The following is a 15999-nucleotide window of genomic DNA, read 5'->3' as shown; positions in this document are numbered from 1 at the left end:
TTCTTCTTCAGCTCTTTGGCATGCTCGGTTTGGCCATTTGAGTTATCCGCTTCTACAGCAAGCTTCAAAGGATGGTTTGGTTGAGGGTTTACCGACCATCAAGGCTCCAACTTCTGTTTGTTCCTCTTGTTTACAAGTAACACTGAGACGCTTTTCCGAAGGAGGCAACAAACAAATCTTTTGTTAGCACATTCATCCCCAGTTTCTGCCAATGTTTGGAGTCCCCTTTTGGTCCCTTTTATGGCCCTTGATTGTGGGCTGGCCACCCCTATTTTCTTCTATTTTTCCCCTATTTTTCTTGGTATTTTTTTGGGTCGGTGGTGTCTTTTTCAGCCGGCCAGCTCCATGTCCCCAATCGGCCAGGTCTAGTTGTCCAGTTGGCCAGCCTTACTTTACCTATTTATAGGTGGGCCTACCTCCCTCATTTTTCATAGTCTAGTCCTCCTTTGTATCCCTCACTTATGAGAACCTTTAATGTCTCTTGCTCGGGAGTCGGGACTGTTTCATCGCAGTATGTTCTGCATAGTTGCTTCATATTTCTCTCTCTCTCTCTTGCACTCTCTCTCAACACACTCTAGTGCTTGTATGCTTCCGCTCTGTGCACTCTTTCATGGTATCATTGCTCTAGGTTCAGTGTTACTCTGCTGCCACAGCTTCTCCTTAGTTTTCAGCACCTTCATCTCTGCGTTTTCTTCTCAGCTCTACTGCTGGTCGGCTGGCCTCTTCCCGGTGCTTCTCCACTGCAGCTTCAGGTCATCCATCACTGGTTTGGAACCCTGAGACCCCCTGTACACCTGTCGGCTGCTCTGTTTTAGGGCAGCAGCACTTGTTGTGCTGCGTTTTTTCCTCTCCAGGTGTCTCTTGCAGTTGTTGGTGTTCTGATTTGAGGATTGGTGGCATCCGGTACCTGTGGTGGACACTTCTGTGCGATTTTTTTTTCTTCTGAGATTGAGCCCGAGCTTTTGTGATGGCTTCCCCGACTACTCTTCATATGTTCTCTAAGTCTGCAAAGTTGAATAGCTCCAACTACACTTTGTGGAAGGTGAAGGTGAAATCAGCCTTGCGTGGAGTGGATCTCTGGGATTGGCTTGTTACACTTGCCAATGCCACCCCTCCCACCCTTGCTACCGTTGGTGTAACTCAGGTACACATAGATACTTGGCGGCCAAATGATCGTCGTGTTTTCTCTTTTCTGATGTTGAATTGTCAAGATTCTGTTCTCTCTCATGTGCGTACAGCAGATACTGCACATGAAGTTTGGAAGGCATTTGCAAATCTTTACGAGATTAAGTCTCCAGTCGGATTTTGGCTTTGGAAAAGCAGCTTATGAATTTCTCAGTTTCTGCCTTTCCATCTTTATCTGCTTTCATCCCGAAGATGAAAGATCTCCGAGACAGGCTTGCTGTTTGTGGCAAGGATATCTGTCTCAGACCAAGAAGGATGATGGTATTCTTCTATTAGCAAGTAATCGTCATGTACTTGCTCTTGTGACTTCTCACTCGCGGTCGTGGATTGTGGATAGCGGTGCTACTGCTCACATGACACCTCATCCGGATCGGTTTGGGGACTTTACTGCCGGGGCTGGTGATATCACTTTGGGTGATTCTGCTCCCGTGCCGGTTCATGGACATGGCACCATTCCCATCTACCGCTCCTCCGAGGACAAGAGGTACTTCTCTGACGTTCTGTACATTCCAGATTTGACATTTAACCTTTTGTCAATGAGTGCTCTGACAACTCAGGGTGCGGAGGTGATCTTCTCTTAGGAGACTGGTAGCATCTTGGCTCAAGGAGTCCAAGATAGTGGCTTATACAAGTTGACCGCTTTGCTCTCTACTCGTTATTCTTCAGTTCTTTGGCATGCTCGGTTTGGCCATTTGAGTTATCAGCTTCTACAGCAAGCTTCAAAGGAGGTTTGGTTGAGGGTTTACCGACCATCAAGGCTCCAACTTCTGTTTGTTCCTCTTGTTTACAAGGGAAGCAACACCGAGCCGCCTTTCCGAAGGAGGCAACACACAAATCTTTTGTTAGCACATTCATCCCAGTTTCTGCCAATGTTTGGAGTCCCCTTTTGGTCCCTTTTATGGTCCTTGATTGTGGGCTGGCCACCCCTATTTTCTGCTATTTTTTCCTTATTTTTCTTGGTATTTTTCCAGGTCGGGTGGTGTCTTTTTCAGCCGGCCAGCTCCATGTCTCCAATCGGCCAGGTCTAGTTGTCCAGTCGGCCAACTTTACTTTACCTATTTATAGGTAGGCTTGCCTCCCTCATTTTTCATAGTCTAGTCCTCCTTTGTATCCCTCACTTATGAGACCTTTTATGTCTCTTGCTCAGGACTGTTTCATTGCAGTATATTCAGCATAGTTGCTTCATATATATACCTAGATGAAGCTAGGAACATGCCCAAATTCACCTTTTAGGAACGTGCATGTTATATACTCATGGTAGTCAACCCACCAGACTATATAACTATCAACTCCATTATGCATAGTATGGACTAGATACTACGACATCCCCACTAACGTCATCAGTGCCCAATAGTAGGCTCTCTCTCTTGCACTCTCTCTCAGTGCTTGTATGCTTCTGCTCTGGGCACTCTTTCATCTTCGACATCACTTGCTCTTGTTCATGCAGACTTATGTGGTCCTATGAGTACCGCGTCTTTGAGTAAGGCATTGTACATGCTCGTGATGGTGGATGACTTCTCCAGATTTACTTGGGTTTTCTTTTTGAAGTCCAAGTGGGTTGAGGTGGAAAAAGAGACCGGTTCTTCGGTCAAGCTTCTCACGACTAATAGAGGGGGTGAGTTTACATCCGAGGAGTTTCAGCAATATTGCAAGGATCATGGCATTCGGAGACAGCTTACTACATCATATACTCCATCACAGAATGGAGTTGCAGAGAGGAAGAATAGGACTATCATGGAGATGGCCCATGCCATGCTTGAGCATTCTTCTTTACCTCGACGTTTCCAGGCTGAGGCGGCCTCTACTGTTGTCTATATTCAAAACAAGCCTCCTTCTGCTACTCTTCTAGATAAAACTCCATATGAGGCTTTCCATGGTGAGAAGCCCTCTGTTGTTCATTTGCGGGTATTTGGTTGTTCGGCGTATGTTGTTTTCAGCATTTATCTCTTCATCGTTTTGCTACAGCCATCCGGTGAAGGTAACCCACATGCATTCATTCATTTACAGCATTCATACATAGCCTAGAACAGTCCCAAACAGCCCCTATCTCAGCCTCAGATTTGCAACCTTCCCTCATTCCATTGGGAAGAGTGCATAGCTTGAGATTGGACATCATTGGTGCTTCTACAGCCATGTACAGTTCAGCCCGACTCTTGGTCTTCCTAGATCTTGTGTTTGGCTTATCGCCAGTCCACCGTCAGTCTCTCTCTCAAATTTCTTAAAGTTTGAAGTCTTAAAGTGGATTGCTAAACTTGCGAAACTCAGGAGTCATGATACAGAAGACGGTGTGAGCATTTGTGTGACAGGATCCTCAATTACGAATACTTCCGCTGCATGTTACAATCAGCCACCGGGATTTGAGGTTCCAGGCAAATAGGATCAGGTGTACTAGCTGAAGAAAGCTTTGTATGGTCTGAAGCAAGCTCCGCAGGCTTGGTACCAATGGATTGATGAGTTCTTTCAGAAGCTTGGCCTGCGCCGTTCTCATGCAGATTCGAACCTTTATATCCTCCTTGAGAGGGGGTTGATTGTTATCATTGTGGTCTATGTTGATGACCTCATCTTTACAGGTTCTTAGTCTCCGAGGATCCGTTCAGTCATGGATGCTTTGGAGACAGAGTTTGAGATGACGGATCTTGGCCTTTTGCATTATTTTCTTGGCTTTGAGATTTGGCAGACCCCTAAGGGTATTTTCTTCTCTCAACAGAAGTACACAATAGAGATGTACACACGGGTATTTTCTTCTCTCAGCAAAAGTACACACAACAGATACTTGACAGGTTTCAGATGACTGGATGCAGATCAATATCTTCTCCTATGGATACTAGTGAGAAGCTTTCTCTTCTTGATGCTTCTCTAGGGATTGATCAGGGACAGTATCGGGTTCTCGTCGGTTGTTTGGTATGGTTGACCTACTCCCGATTGGACATTTGTTTTGCAGTCACCTTATTGAGTTCTTTCACATCCAAATCCCGTCAGCAGCATTAGTGGTGTGCTCTCAAGGTTCTTCAGCACTTGCATGGTACTTTGGACTTTGGCATCTTCTATGGCCAAGGGTGCACTCTTCTTGGATGGTCTGATTCAGATTAGGCTAGAGATCCAGATACTCGGCGTTTGACCATTGGTTGTGTTTTTTCACTTGGGTCAGGAGCCATTTCATAGAGCAATAAAAAGCAGCCTACTGTGGCGCTTTCCTGTTCAGAGGCAGAGTATCGTGCAGTTTGTTATGTTGCATGTGAGGCGATTTGGTTGCGGAAATTATTGGGAGAACTTGGCTTTCCTCCTACCGGATCTACTCTTCTTTGGTGTGACAATCAAAGTTGCATCGCCATCGCCAAGAACCCTATGTTTCATGCTCGTACGAACACATTGAGATACAATATCACTATATTCGTGAATGGGTTCTTGTTGGAGATTTGCGTTTGGAGTATTGTCCTTCAGCAAAGAATGGAGCAGATTTGTTCACGAAGCCGGTGTCTCATGCTTCCTTGGCTCCTCATCTTCGGCTTCTCGAAGTTTGTTCAGCATCTAACGCTGAGAGGGGATGTTAACATATTCATCCCCATATTCTACTCATGTATTGTGTCCACATTTGGTTGTGGGCTAGCCACCCCTATTTTTCCCTATTTTCTTGGTATTTTTCCCAAGTCGGATGATGTTTCTCCAGTCGGCCAACTTCCTTTGTCCAGTCGGCTAGTTCTTTTGTTCCAGTCGGCCAACCCCTCATGACCTATATATAGGTGGGCTAGCCTCTTCACTTTTCAGTAGTTTGGTCATCTTTTGTATCCCTCACTTATGAGACCTTTTATGTCTCTTGCTCGGGATTGCTTTCATTGCAATATATTTAGCTTTGTTGCTTCATATCTCTCTCTCTCTTGCACATCTCAAATCAGCACACTCAAGTGCTTATCTTGCTTCCGCTCTATGCACTCTTTCAACAAGTTGTGTCAGGCATTTCAGCACTGCCGCCTGGACCCACTGAAAATCAAAGATAGTGGGATGCCCATGATGCTCAAGCAATGGCCATGATTGCTCTTTTAGTCAAGTGATCAATTGTTCCTCACATCCGATCCTGTAGCTCTACAAGGACTACCTAGGTGGTCCTCGAGTCCATGTTCTATAATGAAGCACAAGTCATGTACTTATGCGCAAGCTGGAGATGAGGTAGTTGATAACAAAAAGTTGGTCACCCCTTACCTGAGTCCTATCAAAGTCTCCATACTTCTCTGAATCTCTCTACGAAAGGAGGAGGCAATCCTATATCCTTAAGAGGAGCTCGTTGGATTACTTCTCCATGAGGAGCAAACAAGGAAGAGCAGCTCTAGGGGTGATGCAAGTAGAGGAGACCAAGGGACAAGGGCAAAGTGGACTCGTCACAAGGTGACACCAAGAAGAACGGAAAGTGTCATTATTGCCACAAGCCAAGGCACTACATCGAAGAGTGTCGGAAGAGGCTTGCAAAGCTAAAAGCTAATGAATACTCCGCAAACTCCGCTTCTTCTACCTCCGACAACAAGAAGCAGCAGCCAAAAGAAAAATAAACCTAGTCCAAGATGATTGGGCTTTCTAGCCACATTATCACCATGGGGGGGAATGTTAAATATTAATAGTGATTGATGTGGGAATAAACAAGTGCTAGGTGGTTGTGTAAACTCCGTCACGGTTTGCTTCCCATGCCTCCAAAAGGAGTATATCCACTCCATGCACTACAGAATCGTCCCCTCCTGAAGGAGGCTGGGCAGCGCAATGCCCTGCAGAAGAGCCTCCCGAGAGGCTATGCATACTCTGATAGAGGGCGCCCTGGCCACCACAGATGCGGCAGTCTGAAAGGATTCCAAGACCAGAAAAGATTTATGATACAATGTCGAAAGTGCTTGACATAGTTAGTACTTGGAATATATGTTAAAGTGGAGGAATAAGATCAAGGAAAGCTCAACCTAGAACAAGGTAAGAAATTAAAATGAAGAGATTCCCTGATGTTGATGTTGTTTCCCAGGACATAAACGTATCTAGGGAAGGAAGGAGAGGAAGTATTACATGTCCTTATTGACGGGATTCCTTTAAGGGTGGTTACATTAATAGGTAGTCTAGAGGGCTAAACCAACAATTGAGGTGGCCAATATGAAGACGACAAGCCTAGGGGACAACCAAAGGCATTGAAGTGTTAAGGTAAAGGCCAAAAGGGGTTTAAGCCTTAGATGGCCACATGGGCAAGGGGGAGTATGGGTTTGCAAGCCACAAGTCGTGGAATCGCCAGATTGGGAGTTCCAAGGAAAGAGTTGTGCTCAAGAGAAGCCTTACTATGGTCAGGTGGTTAATAGAGAAGAAGTCCTGTGTTATAAATAGTGGTTAATAGAGAAGAAGTCCTGTGTTATAAATAGTGGTTAATAGAGAAGAAGTCCTTTGTTGTAAATTGGGATTATCTCTTAATTATTCTTTAAGACATAGCTAGTGCTACAATAGGACTATGGGCTGCATTCCAATTTGAGGAGATTTTTATCGTTTCAAGTGGTTACATACATAAAATATGAACCCTCAAAAAAAGATGATATTTCATGTCCAGCCCTGTTTTTGCATTATGAAGTTGTATTCCAAGGAAAAATGACTAAAAAAGAAAATAAGTTTCTGATCAACTTGCAAAGAAAGCCTTTTAGGCTGTACCTGTGAACAGTGTTCTTGCCATGCAGATACTGCAATCCCAGAAGTATCTGCCGTGTATAACGCCGGATAACCGGCTCTGCAAATCTATCAAACTCTTGAAGCAGTCTGTAGATAGAGCCCCCAGAGACAAGTTCCAAGTATATGTATAAGCTTTCACCAACCTGTGCACACATGCACCCACGCACGCGCACACATATTACCTTCATAATCCATCCATATAATGAGAGTGCAATCAGCCACAAAGAGAATAGTGGTGATAAAAACCTAAGTGATACTACATAGCTCTCGAGATCATTTACAGAAGCTCCCATAGAAGTATGCATCCAGCCCTTCACCTTGGTCCCCCACTCCTCTTACCCAGCCATATGGAAAGCCTATGTGAGCACACTTCTCAAAGCAGGCAAACAGTCCCCCCCATTAATGTCACACATATACCACAGCCAACCACCTCTAGTCTTTCCACATCAAAGTCAGTCACCCAAGCCCTCAATAACCTCAAGGATGGTGGGGCGAAAGATCATGAGGTCCTACAACTGGATTTATTCACCCACAGTTGTAAGACCCTCACTCTGAACTTCGCTAGCCTTTCAATGATTTGCCAAGGCCTCCCTCAAATCGGGTCGGAGTTCACCGATATACTCACAATGCGGGAAACCTAATGAACCCACAACACTACCAAACATCATGATTTGACATCTCATGGTCAATATTTGGATCAGAAGTAGAGGCACACCTCAATGATTAGGCAAAGCTGTTGGAGGTTTGTACCTTGATCGAGGCAGACCTCAACCCTGGGTAGCTGGATGTAAATCTTGTTGTAATATGTTCTTGATTATGGTTTAACCTCAGTTGAGGAGACATCTGTATTTAGTCCCCTTTCTTATATATATGTTACCGGAAAAAAAAGTTATGTGTAGCCAGCTAAAAACTACTCATGCCATGAGCTGCATGAATGGGGGGGAAAGAGCAAACATGCAACCAATAAACCATCACCATTTTTTCAAATTAATGAGAACAAGGGCACCCTCTATTTTACCATTTCACTCCCTTTGTAATGTAAAATATTGGGATGCCTCAGAGTGCTCAACAAAGCGATTTCCTGCACACATAAAACAAAACGCATAAGATCCTTCGTTGAACTAATAATGCTTAGGATGTTTTCAAAATCAAGTTCACAATTGCTCCTCAACAACACCTTTTAAGCCTTGGACTTGTCATTCACCTTGGCATATGACATGCACGATAACAGTACACTGCTGATTGTGTGCATGCGTGCATGCGCTCGAGAGGGCACCAATTAAAAGTTCACGGTACTTCCCGAACTTCACAAAAGCCAAAGTGAAAACTTCACTTCATGAGAGTCTACTCACAAAGCTTCAAATCATCACCTCCATCATGCATATAGCATAGACAATGTGCTATGGCATTCCTACTCGTGTTACCTGCACCCAAGAGTAGGTGCAGGGATAAAGGTGAGTCACCCTAGGGACCAATCTTCACAGATAAATCATTGAATTGAGTTTCTATCACTTCTTTGGAGGCGAAAGACAGACCCAGCCATGATGAAGGCTAGCACTAAAGAGAACACACACACTCTCTCTTTCACACACACATGTGCGCATGGTAGCTGGTTCGGCAATTGCACTGCGTTGAATAGAAACAATTTAATACTAGCCAGCTGGCCGCGAAATTTGCATGTCTATATATAGATATACCAATGGAAAGTTCAAGTTTTGCCCCAAACCTGGCAAAAACCAAAGTGCCATCCTGACTCCACAGAGTCTACTCACAAAGCTTCAAATCATCAATTCCAGCATAGCATAGACTATGTGCTACGGCATTCCCACTCATGTCATCAGCACCCAAGAATAGGTGCAGGTTCATGCATAAACATATGTCAACGTTGTAGATAAATCTTTATAGACTCAACCATGATGAAGGCCAGCACTTAAGAGTACACACACACACTCACACACAAATACATGTGTGTGTATGTGTACATATTATTAAATACATACATATTATTAAATATATTAATTTATATATTTCTTGTTGACGACAAATGTGTAATCCAAATAATTGAAGTTATTTAGATAGGATCCACTGGATTTCATCATTTATTTTTGTTTTTTGTTTTGGAAGGTGTCAGAGTTTGAACTCGTGACCTCTTGGGTAGGGTGGGTCAGGAGCTAACCAATCAAGCAAGAGCCTGCCTACACTGATTGAATTATGGAGCAACTACATGTAACCTCCGGAAAATAAATTGGTGAACTTCATAAAAGTAAGAAACAAGTGGGCAGCAAAATAAGTAAGAAACAAGTGGGCAAAATCATGATCCTCATGCTCACCCTTGAAACATTAATAACAAGTTATACTATGTCTAGTCTGTAATAACACATATTTTTGGTTTTTTGGGGAAGAGGGGAGAGATGACACATAAGCTTTACTTCTGCCCTGCCACCAGTCCTTTGTCCTTGCTGTTCATCACATGGGAATGCACTGCATAAATGTCATTTTCAAAGATCCTTGAGCATCTTATTTCCAAGTCTCGGCAAGCCACATGTCATATGCACCATGCACAGTCTTTGAGACCAACTCTCTTGTTCCAAGGTTAATAATTGAAGTTCCAGAAACATATGCAGAGTGTCAACTGGTCCCATAGGCAGACGGCATCGCTTCTCTATTTGAAAATAAGCGGCATCATACGCAACAGTCCTCATATGCATGTCCCATGACTTCATGAGGACATGTACAGGGTAGATTAGGATGAGGCAGCATTTTTGCATTAGGCATAGTCACAGGAAACGGCCGTTTCACTCCCTAGAATCGTGTTTCTCTGTTTCAAGACCCCATCCATTTCCATGGCCATTTCTCGTTTCCCACGTGATATTGTCACAAGAAACGGCCATTTCCACCCCTAAAAACTCGTTTCCCCATTTCCATTCCTCAAACATTTCCGTTCCCATTTCTCGTTTATAGTGACTATGGCATTAGGGTTTGTAAGAAGTACATTCAACAAATAGTTTGCATTTTTGCATTTGCCCCAAATTAGGGTTTATGTCTTTATCCACAACCAGTTTTGTGCATGTACGCTAAGGTTTTCTATAGCCAGATTGAGTCTAGCCTACATTTTCATTGCTAGCATTAGGGCTTTGCATAGTTTGCATGTATGCAACCTAGATCTAGTACTAAGTAAGTTTCAAAACCCACAGCTCTTTTCATGGTAGACATAAATTCCAATTGGGAACAGTACGTTCAACAAGAAGGGGAACGGGCATACTGTGAAGCCCACAAAAAGGACCAGCAAGGCAGATACCTAGATATTGGAGAACATGATGGCAATTTTCATGAGACCGAGTACAAACGATGAAATAGTGGCACAGTTGAAGACCATGGGCAAAGGGATCCAAACAACACGCAAGGGAGAGTCTGGAATCTGCAGTTCTCCAAGGTCAACCAAGAGGTACATTTGTCTGAGTCTGCAGAGCCAATATCAGTTCAAGAATGGTCTCTGGTGGAAACGTTTACAGTTCACCTATGTCTCTCCAAATCTAGTATGGAGGAGAATGAAGATATTGGCGCAACAGAGGAGTTTCCAAGAATCCATTGGCAAAGGAGGCAGAAGAGCCAATAGTTGCAATGAAGGCAGCAGTGGCAGGGCCAAAAAGCTGGGAGGTGAACCTACAGTTGGACTGGACCAAGGATGGAGAAAATGTACATCCGCCTCAGTGCTCCAAGTTTAGCAAGAGGGGATGTCATGTGAACGCCTTGTTCTGATGCCACCTGGGCAAGGTAAGTTTAGAGGCCATATATGGGAAGATTGGAGCAATTTTGGAAGTGCCAAGGACATGCACCAATGCTTGAGACATATTGGACACAATATGGATATGTTTAATGACAATTTTTTATGATATTTTGGAACCTCAAAGGGCTGACCGGACTTGTCATCAAAATCCCTATATAAAGGAAGGTCAAGGATCATAATTAGCATTCAGCAATTAGACAACAATCAAAATCCCTATATAAAGGAAGGTCAAGGATCATAATTAGCATTCAGCAATTAGACAACAATCCTCGATTCTAGATCAACAGAAGTCAGCCCTGGGATAGCAATTTGCGACCCACGGACCAGCCGGTACACAGCATTAAAGTGTCCAGATCTACTTCAGATCTAATCAAGCACTATATATACATCAAGTTTTGGTAATATACATTAGGAAAAGGTTCGGTAAAGAGTCTCTCTTATCTGCATCTTTGTGTCTTCATTCTATATGTAATTAGCGTTAATCTTTGTAGCTTCACATTTATCATTATTAATTACAAATGTTATTCTCCGACGATAAACTCTCTTTTATTTTCTTCATGTTGTGTAAGTACTTTAGCTCTGGTCTCCCCACTTACTACATTTTAAAAGCGTGTTGCTAACACACATTTCCTCGCCCATGAGGAGGGGATGGATGGCATACACTACCGATGGCCCAAACGGCGCAAAGGCCTAGGTAGTAGGGCCTTACTTTTGCAAAATGGAACAAGTGAACCATTGGAAGAGCTGGGCGACCATTAGCATGTAAAAAATGTGTCATTATCAACGTCTTAAGTATAGTATTGATACTCAAAAGATCAATATCAAAACGTAGCAGGTTGAGGATCAAAAAGGAAGGTTAAGAGTGGCCAATATAAGATAAAATAGGGTGCCAAAAATTCATTCCTGTGTTATGTAGTTTCATGTCTCATGTACCAAAGATAAGCTTATTTATCAAACTGGCACAAGATCAGAAGTCATACAAGTTCCCAAACGGGTAAGACTAGGTGTATTATTTCATCTTATCTTCAGCAAGCATGGTGGGGAATCTGCAATAACCTGAGCAAGTTGCTTGGCACATTCCTTCGATCTTGGATCATCTGGAACAATTTCAACTTCCTTAATTGCACACATATCTCCAGTTTCACTACATATATATAAAAACAGAATCAGAAAGTGTATCTCGTAGCAATTTGAAAATACTTCCACACAACTGTACAAACCAAAGGACCTCCTACCTGTGATGTCCCCTGTAGACTTTCCCAAACGATCCACTTCCGAGAAGTTTACCCTTTAGCCATTTGCCAGCAGATGGAACTGCATCAGCTCTACCCGGGCTCCACAACCATCTTGCTGATGCCAGTGGTGAATCGACTCTACTCGAATCCTCCGACCGGTTTCCTGAAGGAACACCTGAGTGAGGAGACATGGGGGCTGCAATCGGAGCTGGAGGCAAAGGCAGTGGATGTGCATTTTGTGAATTGTCATGCCAGGTGGTGGAATAGTCACGGAGCATTCCACTTGCCAACGAATGTGGCGGAGACATTGCTCTGCTTGTCATCTTTGGGCTCGAAAGAGGACTCCTCCTCGGGCTTTGCAAAGGGCTTTTCCGGGGGCTTTGATAAGGAGATCGGTCTTGACACACCATTCTTTCCTGCAGCCACACAGGATCACCTGCTGTTGAAATGTTGTTGCATAGGTTTTTCTTAGAAGAGGGACTGGCTCTGCCAACATCTTGCTCAAGGCCTTTACTTCGAAGTGGAATGGGCCTTGCAGCATCCGATGCCCGTGGACTTACTAATGGACTGGTCAATATACTGTTCGGGGGACTTGCATGTATGCTAATAACATCATTGTATGAACCAAGCTTTTTAATTCCTTCTCTTTTCCCAGATTTGACAGGTCCTTTCGGTGAGGGAGGAACGGGAAGGGGGCTTCCAGGCCTCGCCACTTCAGTTTTCTCTTGAACAAGGCCATGAAGAGAATTGCTGAAATACAGACGTGGATGCTTCAATTAAAGAGATCAATCATAAAATTATTCAAGATGTACATGTGCAACACACACACACACACACACAAGCACATGAACATACGATGTACACACACAAAAAGACAAGCAACTGCACTCTCTACATAGAAACATAGAAAGAATTGGCATATATCAACTGCCCACAACTTGGACGGAAACTTCAAAGAAGTCAAAATGTCAACTAACATACATAACATAACATGCATGCTATAACATGTCCTTAGGTTTCAGTGTTATGGAAAGGTGGAGAAATGTTTTGCTTACTCTGAGCCATTAGCTCTAGGTTGTCTTGGTGTGTTCACTTTTGCCCTTGCTTGTGAGATGAAGGTTGAGGTTGCAGTAGCTCCCGCACCTGACCCCTCCCAACCTGTCCCTACATCTTCCACCACTAAACTGTTTGGGGATGAGCTAACACTTGACCCCATGCTGTACTCAGATGACCCTCCATCTCCATCACCATTTTCTTTGAGTATGGGTGGCCGCAGACAGTGAGGAATGCCACGCGCATACAGAAACAAGTTGTTCAATCCATTCTCAGGGCTGCTTTCAAGCGGGGGGAGAGGAAGGGGCACAAATTTGTCAATGTTAATAGGGGAAACAGGCTCTGACAAAAACGGTGACAGAGGCTCCAGACGTACATTATTATCAGAGGCTATGCTGAAGCTAGATAAGGATCTTCTAGGCGCATCTTCAAACTTGTCAAGCTCTTTCAAGTGCCAGCGGAGGTTCCGAGAGCGTTCCAGACGTGGAGTTCGAGGGCTTGATATGTCCTCATGCTTTACACGATTCAACTGTTCCTGTAAAGCATCCTTGAGATCTTCTTTGCTTCCCTTTCTCTTCCCATCTTTCAAAGGTAGCTTGGGTAACCAGGATAACATTGGGAGTCAAAAATACATGCATGCATCCGTGTGTGTGGGCATGCATAGGGAGAAACACCAAGAAGGATGCACTCCTTTAGAGAAGCACCATAAATAAAACTCCTTTTCTCCACTTCCTGTGAGAATCACACTACTTTATCACAAAATAGCCTGGAAAATGCAGCCCTTTGTGCTGTATCCTTCTGTTTGTTTTGTTTGTCGAAGTGTCAGCTTTCAAGCCTGACTGTTTCCTGAATCTGAGGAGTTAAATAGAGCATGATATTCTTTATAAAACCATGCCCTTGATGAAAGGGTTCTTCCTTAGTCAAAGGATTGATGGATGGCCAACTACCCACTTGAGCTTTGATTCCTGCATCCAGATCAGAAAAGCAAAAGAAAAGGGGGAAAATGAGGATATGATAAATACACATGAAAATTGTTTCATTGTGGATCTTTTTAAAACAATTTCTTCAGATACCCTTTTTCTTCCTTGCAATATGCTTCCCCCATCCCCCCTCTCACAAGAAAGAGATTGAAATTTGATAACTGCAGTGAAAAACCTTAAATTTTGATAGTAAATTTCCTCCTCTGAAAGCAATATTCCGGATCTAATCAGGACTAAATAAATACTAAAAATCAAAGAATTTTCTGATTTTAAGCAAAATTCAGGAGCAAATGATTGTTTTTGCAAATGACTACTCTCTCTCTCTCTCTCTCTCTCTCTCTCTCTCTAACACACACACACACACACACACACACACACACACACACACAGATTAATTACCAATTTGGCAGAAAAGAAAATTGAGGCGAGCCCAACAACAGAGAGCAAAAGGCCTACAATGGACAAAGCTCGGATCCCATCAAAAACTGCTGGATTTTTGCCTTTGAAAAACAGTGATCGCCGGCCTTCTCCTCCTTCTGATGATTCTTCTGGGCCTTCTAATTCTTCTTTGTCTGCTGTTTCTTCTTCAATTGAAAGCCCAGAACTCCTACCTTTCTTTTCTCGCCCTGCAAAATCGCTCACCACAATCAGAGATCGCCCAACAGGATAACGAGATGAGCTTTTCTGTTTTTACTAATCAGAGCTGGTTAAGATGCTAAATGAAGTTTTGCCATTGATCGAGAACAGCCAAATTGACCCCAGCTAAGGTGACTTCCAGGAGGTCAGGTTGACTCGCCCACTATCAAATAGTAATTGCGTGTACACATTCTGATTGGACTCTTGCAATATCCGCCTTAAGAAGCTTGTATTACCCAAAATAAAAGCTCATTCCCATTGTGGGCGGGTGAAGTGGTGTTAGCCCTTTAGGTAGTCTATTTGGGAAAGCTTGGAGGAGGGGGGTGTGTGCACGCGCGCATGCACTTGTGTGCACTCGTGCTTGCACAAGCGTGTTGTATGGTTAGTTTTTGGTCACGAGTGCAAAGTTGAAGAACTCTATGGAGTTTTCAATTTCAAACTTCGGCTCAAAGAACATTTAAATCTAATAACAAAAATAAGAAAGTCGTATAGTCACGCAGGCCCAAGGTGGAGGTGTAAGTTTTTATTTTTATTCTGGCGAGAGTAGGTACCGAAGGTAGATGCCACTATGGAAGTCTCGTCCACTTTGGGAGGTATGCTCAGTTAAAGCCCATGAGGCGGGTGAAAAGGTTGAAGAGCTCTGTCCACTTTAAGTCGAAACTTAGGTTCCAATAACACTTGAAATTGAGGAGAAAAAAAGAAAGCATCTCATTCACATAAGACTAATCTTTGTGTTTGTCTTCATTTGGTACAAGGGCTTGGACCTACCCATAGAGATGCCTTTATGCATGCTTCTCCCTCTTTCAAGCACAAACAACCATGTGTCCTTCAGCGATTGTTTGAAATGCTATGCATAAACCTAGTACTTCTTTCTTCTTCCGCTTTGGGGGGTCTAGATCTGAGAATAACTAAGCTATCCAAGACATTTTCAATCAATTGTGCTTCCACAAACATTGCTCAAAAATACATGACCAAAGCAAAGTGCTTTTAAAATTGAGATTTCTCACTTTGGAGAAGGGGGCAGGGAGTAGATAGGCACAATATAAACTTGGAAGTGAAAAAATGTGGATAGCATCCATAATACATGGTTCACATTAGAGGTTTTATTTTCAAATCCACTTAAGTCCAATGCATACACATTTTGAAACATTGTAAGGCTTTGAGAAAACATGTACAATGTTCTTGGAAAGCTTGTGAACAATATTTAATAATTATGTCCCTTCACATGTAAGCAATGTGAGGCGTGATTTAAGGAGGCTAGGTTACTTTCATGCTTCTTCTCTTACCCAAATTCACAGCAAGGTGTTACTCATCTTGGTTAATGGCAACTTCATAAGTAATGGATCGTAGCTACATCCATCTTTTTGCATGTTGTTTCAAATCTTATGTTATGATATAAGAAAGTCTGACACATTTTCTTTTCCAATTGCAAAATCTTTTAACT

General features: G+C 43.2%; 1 protein-coding gene across 3 annotated transcripts in view; it reads right to left on the bottom strand.

Annotated features, from left to right (window-relative positions):
• The window catches only part of LOC147613695 (mitogen-activated protein kinase kinase kinase YODA-like), a 30381-nt gene extending 15551 nt beyond the window's left edge, over positions 1 to 14830 (bottom strand). The window contains exons 1-7 of one of the 3 annotated variants that reach the window (XM_086781666.1): positions 14677 to 14798; positions 14376 to 14545; positions 12942 to 13904; positions 11887 to 12636; positions 11708 to 11795; positions 7883 to 7945; positions 6847 to 7007 (exon numbers count right to left, since the gene is read on the bottom strand). In XM_086781666.1, coding sequence (XP_086637792.1) covers positions 6847 to 7007; positions 7883 to 7945; positions 11708 to 11795; positions 11887 to 12636; positions 12942 to 13555 — 1676 coding nt within the window. In that variant the 5' untranslated portion in view covers positions 13556 to 13904; positions 14376 to 14545; positions 14677 to 14798. Of the gene's footprint in view, positions 1 to 6846; positions 7008 to 7882; positions 7946 to 11707; positions 11796 to 11886; positions 12637 to 12941; positions 13905 to 14318 lie in introns of all 3 variants that reach the window. The other 2 variants (XM_086781665.1, XM_086781668.1) reach the window with 2 other exon arrangements.
• Positions 14831 to 15999: the final 1169 nt, after the last annotated feature.

The sequence above is a fragment of the Cibotium barometz genome, chromosome 43, assembly GCF_041138505.1.
Source record: "Cibotium barometz isolate CiBa-2024 chromosome 43, ASM4113850v1, whole genome shotgun sequence".
In the NCBI taxonomy this organism is placed as follows: domain Eukaryota; kingdom Viridiplantae; phylum Streptophyta; class Polypodiopsida; order Cyatheales; family Cibotiaceae; genus Cibotium; species Cibotium barometz.
Note: the sequence above shows the minus strand (reverse complement) of the source record. Positions and strands in the feature narration are given on the sequence as shown.